Raw genomic sequence first — 12,846 nt, forward strand, 5'->3', positions numbered from 1 at the left:
CGCTTTATATTAGAGATGCACGCACATATCACACTATCGGCTATCGGACGATATGCAAAGAATTTGTGTTCTGTATATAGAAAATGTTAAGAAATATCACCAGTTTCATGTTCAATAGTCATTATTTGAATGAATAACATTCAGAATTGGTATCGGCAAATATCACTGGGAATAATCTGTATTTGTGGCGAAATGAAGAATGGTTGAATCTCTTCTTTATATGTTCTCATATGTTAGAAGGACACAGATTATTAGGTTATAGGTAAAGATTAAACTAATCTGGTTTGCTGGTTTTAGCTGGTTTGGGGTATGTCACCTGGGAGACCAGTTTAATCCAGTTAAAACCAGTAGTTTAGGCTTGTTTAGCAGGCATGGTCAGACAGTACAGTAAGAAATACCTTTGTTTGATTTATGTGTTTTCTGCAAGCTTTAGTTTTCTATTACAACATACATTAGCAATAAGCGAGGTGTAATGTGTGACCACTAGGGCTGCATAAAATTAGCTCGCTAAATAAAGCAAAAAGTGATATGATAATGCCTTAAAACCAATTTAAATAAAAATACCATGTTATATTTTCTGTCTCGGAAAAGAAAGGATAGTGACACCTTTTGAAAGCAAACAGTTACATTAAAACAAATCTCACAATGCTAGCGCGAACCGTTGCATGCATTTCGTGTTTCAGAGATTTGGATATGTCGTGCAATAAAATGATAAAAAATTAAATTTAACAGTCTTGAAATCTTTATTCAAAATATAACCAAAGCATGTGAAGATCTGTAGATAAACTCGTTTTTATATAATCCTCTGAAACGCGGTTAGAAATGCTTTTGTATCTGAGTAGAGAGGTGAAGGTTTGACTGGTTAGTTTCGTCCTTGCTGGTTTTTCTTGAGGATTCTTAAATGCGTGAAATAGACTCACTGTCACTGTAGCAGAGGGCTCGAGACCGTGATCTTTCTTGTGGTGCCATCAGGCAGCTTCCAGAAGCTTCAGTCTGAGAGGACTTCGGATAAAACATTTTTCAAACTGAATGGTGATGCGTGGGTCATGTTTTTTTAGGGGGTGTAATACTGAACGTGCCGCTGTCTTTGAAGATGAATCGGAATATTACAGCTGTGTTAAACATCTGTGCGTTAATGTGTTTGATTATACCGTAAATAAATCAGGTTCAGACGCACCTCACACACGCGTGCTCTTCTGGTGCTGGGCACATATGTGAAGAAGGGGATCTTATTGACCTAGTTAGTTCTCTCTCTCTGTGTGTGAAGTGCTGAAGGGTGGGGGGAGGCAGACACGGGGGTCTCTTCCTACAGTCAAATATACTGCAGTGACACCATTTTTACACACTTCACATAACACAACACCTCCAAACTTAACACTACAGGGAGTTGAATCGATGTCATTTATGGTCGATTGATAGGTAAATGAGTAGTTCACCCAAATATAAAACTCTTCATTTCCTCATTTTCATGCCATCCCAGGTGTACGTATATCACTTGCTTTCTTGAGTCGAACACGAACAAATATCCGTCATGAAAAGAATCCAAATGACTGCTGTGGTTTAATACACGTCTTCTGAACTAAACAATATGTTTGTGAGAATGTTAAGAATATTGAGACCGAAACAAGCACATCCGATCACTTATTTCAATTTGGCCAACACGGTGGTTGATGTCACGTTGGTGTTCGCATGTCGTTTTATATATATATATATATATAAACGGATCTCCAAGTATCTGTAGTAGATAAAATAAAAGCACAAAATAATGGAAGGAGTGTCCTAGTTAGAGAAACAGCGTTGGCACTCGATGTGTTGAGGGAAGAAAACACGAACGCATGATGTAGTTAATCTTCAAAGCACCGTGCTGCTTATCAAAGCGTTGCTGTGGGGCGTTAATGAAATTCTTACTCGGATTGGAGACACGTCGCAGGTTCTGTTGGGATGTTAACATTAGCGCTTTCTAAAAATAAAGAGTTTGTGTGCACAGTTTTCAGAGGTTATATTAAGAGCGAGTCTGTTATTGACATGAGATGCTGTATGTGTGACCGTCTCAATCTGTCTCAACATTCACATTCACCTTCATCTCTTTCAGTTTCTTACGTTTTTTGGCTTTGTGCTGTATGGTAAACAGTCATACTGTTATGATGGATTTTATTTAGGGATGCACAAACAAACAAATTATAGATGTTCTTCCAGAGACACCCAACAATGTTTTCTTAATAGCCCCGAGTCTAACAGGTCTCCAGACAGAAAGCATTCAGACAGCAGTCTGATTTAGGCAATGTTATTTTGTTCCAATAATTAACACATTCATAAACACTGTATATACATGCTGCATCCCTAATTTTATTGTCTTTTAAAAATACCACATTTTCTCAAGTTTTCAAAAGACATTATTAAATAACTGTTTCATCAGACGCACGCTTCTGGCCTGAAGTTAACTTCCATTCTGTGTTTATTTAGTCTGGCTGGTGGCTAATTATATTATTAATATTCATATTTATTAAATAAACAATATTCTGTTTTTTATTGTACATACATTTTATTAAATCAACAATTCGCATTTAAGTTTAACCAAAAGTTACTGTTCTTCTGGTATCCCAAAATGGTTAGACATTCTCTAACTTGCTACCTAATGTGTTTACTTGTTATTTATTTTGCTTAATATCAGAAATAATCTAAATGGACTTCTTTGTAGATGTGTACCGGAGGTTAAGTTTGGGCCACAAAAGCACGCCTGCGCATAACTATCTATACTTTTGCCTCCTTTTAAAGTTTGTATGTTTACTCCCATTGTAAACAAAATAAGAGATAAAGAAACCAGGGGGTTTGACACTGTGATGATGAGTAAATAATGTTAAATACGTTTCTTTTTGGGTAAACTTATTACTTCAAAGGTTTTATTATTTTAGGCTTTCAGTAGCATCCACTACAGATACTTCTGCATTGCATTGTGGGATATAGTATTTGTCACAATATGCTTTGGTCGTTCTTGTGTTGTGTCTCTTTACTGTTTATCTAATGAAGTCGTTCTGTAACAATCTAAATATTCAACAATCACCATTGCCGTGTTTCTGAATGCATTTCACACTTCCAGACAAACCGGCTCAATAAGCTCTCATGAATAGTTCATACGCAAAAGATGTAACATTTTATGCGTGCCTTTGTTCCTCTCTAAACTCTAGCAGCTTCCACGCGTGCATTTGCATCCTGATGGAAGAGGGTTAATCCCGTATTCTCATTAATGTCATTTCACTGATCTATACCGACACACAGAGACGGATGTGTTACAGGTCCAGATAGTCTAGTCTCAGGGTGTGTGATTTGTAACCATCTGTTCCCGTTTAAGAGATCAATTAGCTGAGATTAAGGGTTTTGGGTCGAAGCAGGTGCTAAATAAACAACCCGCCACCTGAAACGGTAAGATACCGTGACTTTACTGTGGTTAAGGACCGGGTTGTGAATGGTATTGTTATATAAAACAGGACGTTTAAACATGAAATTTGTATTTGTAGTGTTTAACAGGATAGTTCACCCAATAATGACTTTTTTTATATATATTTTATATGATATATTTTTAAATGCTGGTAGCCAAACGACATCCCACCGACTTACATTGTATGAACACGAAACCACTGTGACATTTCTCAAAATATCCTCTTTTGTGTTTCAACAAAGAAAGAGTAACAGTCAGGTTTAGAATGACATGACGGTGAATAAATGATGACAGAATATTTATTTTTGCCTGAAGATTTCAGCCATTATTAGATTATAAATGATAATCTGGTTTCCCTCTGAGGTTTTTTTTCTCCTCCAATGGAGTTTTGGGTTCCTCGCCACCGTTTGCATACTGTTTTGCCTGGCCGGGGGGGCTGCTAGAATTGTATAGTTTTATTTTATTAACACTGCATATAGGAATTTATAGTCTGTCTGATATTTGACCTGTGTTTTGACTTGCATTACCTTATATGTTTTGCTTATAGTCAATGTTTTCTTGTACATGTGCTTTGTTACAATGAAAATAAATAAAGTTGACTTGACTTTCTCTTCAAAGCTAATTTGTATTAATGATCGGACCGGCGTTTACACGCGTGCGCATGCGCACCTGTCATCAGATGAAAGGAGAAAACAACAGCAGATAATTTCCCTTGAGATGTCCGGTTAAGCCTTGCAGTCTCACTTTAAGGGATGTTCGGAGGGCCACCATCTGGTTTAATAGACAGGCTGTGTCCACCTGGACCACTGAGCTTTAGTCAACCTGAATCGATCCTTTCGTTTGACAGTGATGAATGGATTGGAATTAAGGGAATGCCAGTCATGTTAAAGGGACAGTTCACCCAAAACTAAACATTCTGTCATTATTCGTTCACAATCAAAACCTATGTGTGACACTTTCTCCTGTGGAACACAAAATATATTTTGAGAAATGTCTCGGAATGGAAGACAATGGGGTTAAGTGTTGTTTGGTTATCGACGTTCTTCAAAATATCTTGTTTGTGTTCATACAGGTCATACAGGTTTGACATATCTATAAAAATCTGTTTATTAAAATGATTCATAATATATTTAATCAGCGTTCAATGGATCTGTTTTGAGCATCTATCATCCACTTAAACAGCTAAACGGGATCTCAGAAGCAGGTCTTTGTCCAGACGTTAGCTGAGGGTACATAGAAGTAATCTCACCAGCTGCCCGATGTCAGACCGCATGCGCCGCCCCCTTATTATCCGCTCACAATGGGGAACCCACTGACCCAGCAATTCGTGTGTGTGTGTGTGTGTGTGTGTGTGGGGAATTGTCTTTGAATGTAAGACAGGCCTCTCATTAACCAGCTGGATGCATACACCCCCCTCACAAACACACACCATCACATTCCCAACTCTCCGGAGACCACAGAGTCCCTTTAGCCAAATTACAGAGTTTAAAAAACTCCATTGTGTTTCAAGCTTGCCGTGTCGATGGCGACGTTTTGTGTGCACGGGGACAGTATTGGACACAGGGTCTCTTGACTTCTCCCGACGGAAAACCAGACAGATTAACAGCTTAGAGGATTCTCTGGGTCTCCTGACAACAGCAGACGCGTCTTATCGTCATATTCCCGGCTCTATGGAATCACAGCCCTTACCGAGCACCCTGTGTCTGTGTCTCAGGACTGTTGTACTGCATACCGTATACAATAGTAAACGATTAAGAAAGTATTCTGCACTGTGTTGCATTTCCACACTTGTTTCAAACAGATGAAAATTTGGAAATTAACTTTCTTCTGTTGTGCAAAGGATTATGGGATATATTAAAGCATGCAAATTTTACACATCTACTCGACACTGTAAAGCCGGAGTCTTCAACTAAAATAGCTTGAGGTCCAGTAAACGGACCCTCCTTACAAGCCGAGGTCTGGACAATTAAATACCTAAAAACATGATTTGATGATTTTTGGCCGACCATGTCATTTTCATATCTATACGATGAGATAACAATGTCTGACAACAATATTAAGAAGGTAAATGTAACAAAGATCCATAAAAGGAAGGAAGGAGGCTGGCTACAGTTTGACCCTTCCCACAATCACTGAACATCCATTTCATGAAAGTGTAAGTGCCTGCAGTTAAACTCCCACAGAAATACATTTGCCTGTCAAAGTGAATGAGGAACCAGGTCACCTCCTGTGTTGACTGTATTAAGTGCCGGTGAGGCGGGAACCGGCGAACGTAACACAACTTTTAACTAAATAACCAAACAACAAAACGAAAGTAAAATGCCGACAGCTCCCACACGGTCGACTGCCGGCAACACAAACATAATAAAACAGAACATGAAGTCCAGGCCTGGTCCTCTCCCGCCCTTCCCTGTTGTCGCTCCTCTCTTGTGCTTCTGGAGCTCCACCGTGAGAGATGCGAGACCGGTGCAAAAGCAGCTGTTCCCTCACGGCTCCCGTCCGGCACTGCTCACCACATTCATGAACATGAAATTACATGCAGGGGACCCGCGGTGTATTGTAATAAAAACATAACGCTTCATTGTGTAAGCTCTCTATACACATCTGAAGACATAGCTATTGCATCTCTATTGAGTCTAAAATCTTTTAATTTAAGAGTGATATTTCATCCAAATATGAGAATTCTTTCATCATTTTCTCATTTCAAACCTGTATGAGTGTCTTTCTTCTGCAGAGCACAAAAGAAGACTTTTTGAAGAACGTTGGTGACCAAACAACATTGAACCCCATTGATTTCCATTGTATGAACACATATAACTGTGTTTTTGTTTCAGGACTCAGTAGGGAGTGATTCAGTTTTGTTATTAATCTTTCTTTGTGAAGCAACTGTTACTGGTTTGACAGAAATTAACATTCTGGGATTTCTTGACACCTGTTCGTGTGGACGATCACGCACATGGATTTGTGGTTCAGACAAATGTTAGAATGGTTTGATGGAGGCAGAGCAGAATCTGGTTTTGTTTTTGACTTCTTGAGATGTTGTATGATGATGTCAGTCATGTTCCTGTTTCCGTTTGTCTTGTTTACATCTTTTCCATTATGCTGTTATGACTCATTTACTCATCAAGTTCATTCAGTTTGTGTGTGTGTGTGTGTGTGAGAGAGAGAGAGAGAGAGAGAGACAGAGACAGAGACAGACAGACAGACAGACAGACAAAGAGAGGGAGAGGGACACTTCACTGGCAGTTCACCGATGAATGTTTTCAGAATGTTGAAAATAGGATATACAGCTGTTTACATTATATATATATATATATGTTACTTGGTAATTGAATGAAGACAAGTATATGTGTGTAGGTAACGCGATACATTTTTGTAAACAATTTAGCTCTTTTCCTCAAATAAATATTGAGCACCGCACCATTTTTCTCTGTAATTAGATTTCTCAAGGTGCTATTTACATTAAATTTTCACCAGATTTCGTAAACATCCCAAATAATCCATACATAGAAAAAAAAGTTTAGAAAAACAAATTAAGTTATATGTAATAAAATAGAATAGCACAGGGGAAAAGTATTGAACACACTTTATATTTTTAATACTTCGTACCAAAGCCTCTGTTAATAATGACAGCTTCAAGACGCTTCCTGTATGGAGAGATTTGTCGCATACATTGGTCCAAAATCCCACCGGAGCATTCTTCCACACAAACAGTCTTCAAATCTCGAAGGTTCCGTGGGCCTCTTTTATGAACTCTGATCTTAAGTTCTTTCAATAGATTTGCTATTGGATTCAAGTAAGGTGATTGGCTGGGCCATTCTAGCAGCTTTATTCTCTTTCTCTGAAACCAATTGAGAGTTCCCTTGGCTGTGTGTTTTGATCGTTGTTTTGGCGAAATGTCAACCCTCATTTCATCTTCATCATTCCGGCAGCACATTTTTATCAAGAATGTCTCTGTATATTTGTCCAGAAGTTTAGACATCCTTCTATAACCAATGCCATCAGTTTGTTTCGCACCACTAATGTTGTGACGGTCTAGGGCGAGCTCTTTACTTTTACCCATTATGAGATAACACCTTGGTAATGAGACACCTTTTTATATGCCATTAGTTGGGGCTGAACCAGCTGACGATAATTTCCATTGACAAGGGGCAGGATTGCTTTCTAATTACTGATAGATTTCAGCTTTCCATGCCTTTTTGCACCTCCCGTTCTTCATGTGTTCCATTTTATTATACATAACTTAATTTGTCAACTTATTTGTTTTGTTTTCTTTGTATGTATTGCTTATTTGGATTGTTACCGACATCTGGTGAAGATTTCATTTCAACAGCACCTTGAGAAATATATTTACTGAGAAAAAGGGTCACGTGTTCAATACCCACTGTGTGTTTTTATACTTTATACTTTTTCATCATACATGCATAATTTCATTACAGCTTCATACATAAACATCCCAATCTCTTTAAGATCTAATTGTGTTTATGGGTCTGTTTTGGGTTTTATCTCTAAAGTGACCTTGAAGTGTTCTGCGAGCATTAGAAGTTCATAATCGCTCTGTTTATCAGACATTAGACTAAACACTATTAGAGTAACTTTCACTTATGAGAGTCAGACATCAGTAGTGTCCTAATTTAAAGTTTTTTGTTAATGCAGTAACTTAAAGTGAAGTCATCATAGATATTGTTAATTATTGCTGTGTTCAAATCAAATATATATGCACCAAATCTTAAAGGGACAGATCACCCAAAAATGTATTCACCCTCAGGTTCTTCCAAACCTGTTTACATTTCTTTGTTATGCTGAACACAAAGGAAGATGTTCATAAGGATGTCAGTAACCAAACAGATCTCATCCCTCATTTACTGCCGTTGCCATAGTCGTCTTGATAGAGCTCACTGGAAGGAAATCATAACATGATATCCAACAGCTCTGAAAACATCCTCTATATGTCCAATGGCCAAATGACTGAATTTTACATCCTATATTTACCCTAATATGATTTAATGCAGCCTTTAGTCGTGTCTATTTGGCTACAATGTAACATTTCTATCTATAGATATTTCTTTTTGTTTAAACTATACTTCAGGTTCATATTTTAGTATTTAAACAGGGGTTTTCCGCCTCCGTCACAATTTCGTGCCGCCTCTGCCTCTTGCCAAAATGATGTCTTCATAAAAAAACAATGCGTGCATTCAATAGAATAGATTGTCATTTGTAACTGCAGTTGCAGCATAACGCCACAATCGTGTTGCTGTTTCTTCATCAGCACAGTGAGGCGCTGAAGAGTTAAATTTTCTCCTAAATAGCTATGTCAAGGGGCTGTATTAGCTGTATTTCACGGCTGTTCATGTGAATATTGTTTCTTTTTAATCCAAATACGTAAAATTTCTTGAAAAGTTTCGTTAAACCTTTAATTCAACTGGCTATTGTGGGCTTAGTTGAAGCGGATAAAAAGCTTTTCCACTATGATCTTTATTTAGGGATTTAGGGGTAGGGGAAACAATATACAGTTTGTATAGTATAAAAAAAATCCCCACGGAGATAATGAACCAGACATGTGTGTGTGACTTTGGGTTTTGACCTCAGTGTTATCTTTGCTCAGTCACACTGTCAGACAGCAGACTCTCTCCTGGGGCTCAGGGTTGCTCGCTACGAGACATTAGATATCAGTCAGTCATGATTCAGCTTCATTTCTGTACCTACTGTATTTCTATTCACTGTCGTCTCGGATCATAACAGTTTTTTGTTGCTGTCGTTTTGCTGCCCAAATCTTTCTAGCTTTGAACTGCTGCAGTTTGTTTCATGTTGTAATGTTTGTGAAATGAACAAATAGAGGGCACCAAATAGAATAATAATAAATGGTAATTTCCATAAAACAACCTCGCAGTGATCTTGGCTTCGGTTACAGTTCATCGTCAAGTCAAGCCAACTTTATTTATATAGCGTTTTTTACGATTTTCATTGTTACAAAGCAGCTGTACAAGAAACATATTGACTATAAGCAAAACACATAAGGTTATACAAGTAAAAACAAAAAAAAGATTTTAGTGAATCCGAAAATTACGTTAGAATGACTTAACGAACGATTTACACAAAACTGTGCTCGTGTTTCATGAATGAGACCCAATTTGTTCAAGTCTGATGTCTGAAATATTCAGGCTGTATGTGATGTTTAAAATTTGGAGTAAGGCATCGTGTGCTACAGTATTTTGTATGTGTTCTGTAAGTGAGCTGCTGGGTCCTGATGCGGGTAACGGTTTGATGCGTCCGTTCTGAAGTACTGCTCTGTGTTGGGTTGGATGTTATCTGTCAGTCTGTGATATCAGGACTGCGCTGATCTGATTTGGGACGAGGCCAAGAGTAGGATTATTCGACCGTAGTTAGACTGAGATTATCTAAACCGGAATGAGCTGTGGGCATTATGCGCTACTCTGACCTCCTCTCTGATAGCCGTTCCTTGGGAACATAATGTTCTTATCATCAGTGCAAGAGCGATAAGATCAACTTAGATAGCTCAGGTTGTTTTGCTTTGGGAGAATGTGATGACAAATGATCTGGTTCATAATGTGATTATATCACAGATTTTATATCTGTGTGCGGTGTAAGATCATAAAATCTTTCTGTTTTTGAGGTTTTGTCAGTAAGTCACACCTGTTGCATGACGAAAGATAGGGCTGCGCAGAGCTCACGCGATGTCTTGAGAATAGGGATGTCACGACTCATTCAGCTCACGATGCGATACACAATACTGATCTCACAATACGATTTATTCACAGGGTTTTTGAGACAAATAAGAAACTGCACTTTAAATATTTCTCAAACGCTGCCCATTTCTTTGTAAAATGAAAGTATATTTTGTGTCAAATAACAAAACTAAACTGCTATTTTAAAACAAATTGCAAATCACGTAAAAATTTATATAACCTAAGTCTATATAAACAAACTAAGAGTTTGTCTGTGCTTTTATTGGATTTTTACATTTAAGAGATATCAGCATATCCACGTTTTCCAAGTTTGCAGATAACACGTCGGCCCCTGCTGTTCAAAACATGTATTGCGATTCAAATAACATCTCAACCGGCTTGAATCTTCACATATTATAATTGATTTTCGACCGGCTCATAGCGAATCGTCACAGCCCTACTTGAGAACTAAAGAAATACCATCTTAACAAATTTCTTGTTAATGTTTTCTATTAAATAGGGTGCATTCAGTGGAGAAGCAAAATGGTACAAAATTGTGTGCCTTGCGTTTTGCGAAAACTGATACGAATGTTTTTTGCAAGCAGTTTTTGAAGTGTATATGGGATGTATACGGTAACACATCGAGTGTCGCCAGGGGGTTTCCTTTTGGTTGCTAAGGTGTTCTGTGATGTTCTGAATCTGATCCTTAAATATGGCTCATTATTTTGCCTTAAAGGTGTGGGATTTTTTCACCTGTATCGTCGGACCCTTCATATAGGACATAGGAATAGTCATGTCTGCATTAGAAAGGAAGAATATGTCCGTTTGTTTCATTGATGTTTCTTTGGCAGTTAATGGCCATGACTTCACTAGAGGACCACTGAAAGTGAATCAGGAAATCATGAATCATAAATTGTAACCACATTACACACTGAACCAAACCCACAAAAATTACATCATTCCAGCATCTAACCCGCCTGTGTTTTACTGTATCTAGGCTGCCCCCCTCTCTCTCTCTCTCTCTCTCTCTCTGGCCTCGGCACAGGAAATTATTAAAAGGTTTCAAACTCCTTCCCATCTCGTTTCAAGACGCCCCTCTCACACTTTCCATCTGTCTGGCCATAAATGATTCAGGCTACGGGGGCCATCAGCAACCTCGATTTAACTCAAAATAGTGCGGGAGGACACAGTTCACCCTCTTTTACCAAAAGAATTAATATTTTCATATACAGTAATATGAACTCCCTTAAAGGTACCATGATGATTTCGGGTTATGTGCTTTGATATGTATCTCTCTTGATATGTTCTTTGTGTTTCGTAGGCAGGTTTGAGAAATCAAATTTAAAGAAATTTACGTCTGACTTGTGTTGTACAGGGATCTTTGAAATGATATGTCAGCCTTTGGAGGATCAGGGTTCAGGTGCCGTGTGATCTGGTTGTTTGTAATAACGGTTCAGATTTGATGTGATGTTCACGATTCATGGTTTGATTTAATAAGATGTTTGAATGAATCGTGTCTTTTCAAAAGCTTGTGTGTGTTCCACTTTTGGCATGAAGGTTACAGGTCTGGTGAAATGAAGATGTTTTTATGCGTGCTGAATCGTGTTTGTTGCTGTTAGAGTCTTTTGTTCTCTCTTGTTGGTTCTCTTACACCTTGAACATTTGTTTGTGTGTCTTGCAGACTGCTATGCGCAGACGAGGGAGCAGAGAAACATTCAAAGACAAGAAATCTTTATCTCAGGTGGGTACACACACACACACATTGCTGTACTTTATTAGTGTGCTTTTATTTAGAGCAAAAAATGGAAAAGAAAACTAATAAAAACGAGGCATTATGTATGCCAGGTTAGTGGATGGCGCTGTTGCGCTATAAAGAAACCCTACGTGCTTCTGCACATCCGCATACACTGTTTTAATCTTAAAGCGATTTTAATACACTTTGTTGGCGTGTATGTGTGTTAGGGCTCGATTCTGTTCCGAATTCGTTTACTATTCACAAGCTCTCGATTTGATTCAATTCGAGTCAATGATTATAGATTTAATACTAATTTCTAAAAAAGATCAGTTAATATCAGAGCCACAAACCTGTATATTAAACTTTAAACACACTTGGGTTATTTTACATTTAAGATACAGTATAACAAACACATTTTCACAAAATTAGCTGTAAAGCGGAGCAGCAATCATATAAACCGCTGCCTTTTATGTGAAGGTGATGTTAAATTTGATGACACACACCGCAATAACATTCAGGTGAATTTTCAGTGCTTGTGGGAATATGAAAAAAAAAAGTTTTCACAGCTTTTGATTATCGATATTAAATCGACCGTATTTAAAACAACGATTAACAATATAAATACTCTATATATAAATGTCTCCGCTGGTTGTAGTGGTGTTGTAAATCTACTTTTTGCTGGAGAAATGATAATAAGTATGTCACGCGGCACAAACATGCATGGCGCATGGAGGCCTACATTATTGTTTGGGGAACACTCAAGCATGCATACATACTGAACGCGTAAAATGCATTTGTATGACGTCATTGTTTTAAAAAAAAACGTGCACTTTGTGACCCGTTTTCAAAAGTTAGCTTTTTCAGTTCAGTTTCAGTTCAGTTCGCAGTTTTCGTGTAAATAGACATCCTACACTTGCAGACTTTTGGGAAGTTTTAAATAGAAACACACTAACTGATCAAATCTTGAGGCTGGCACAAACTATCTGCAA

The 12,846-nt window shown here is 38.0% G+C and overlaps 1 protein-coding gene across 2 annotated transcripts in view; it reads left to right on the plus strand.

Moving 5' to 3' along the window:
• mtcl1 (microtubule crosslinking factor 1) overlaps nt 1–12,846 on the plus strand; it is a 40,817-nt gene that overhangs the window by 6,964 nt on the left and 21,007 nt on the right. For both annotated transcript variants that reach the window (XM_079452753.1, XM_079452752.1), the window contains exon 4: nt 11,804–11,863. In XM_079452753.1, the coding sequence (XP_079308879.1) occupies nt 11,804–11,863 (60 nt within the window). The remainder of the gene's footprint in view (nt 1–11,803; nt 11,864–12,846) is intronic.

Source organism: Barbatula barbatula (assembly GCF_947034865.1).
Source record: "Barbatula barbatula genome assembly, chromosome: 3".
NCBI lineage: Eukaryota > Metazoa > Chordata > Actinopteri > Cypriniformes > Nemacheilidae > Barbatula > Barbatula barbatula.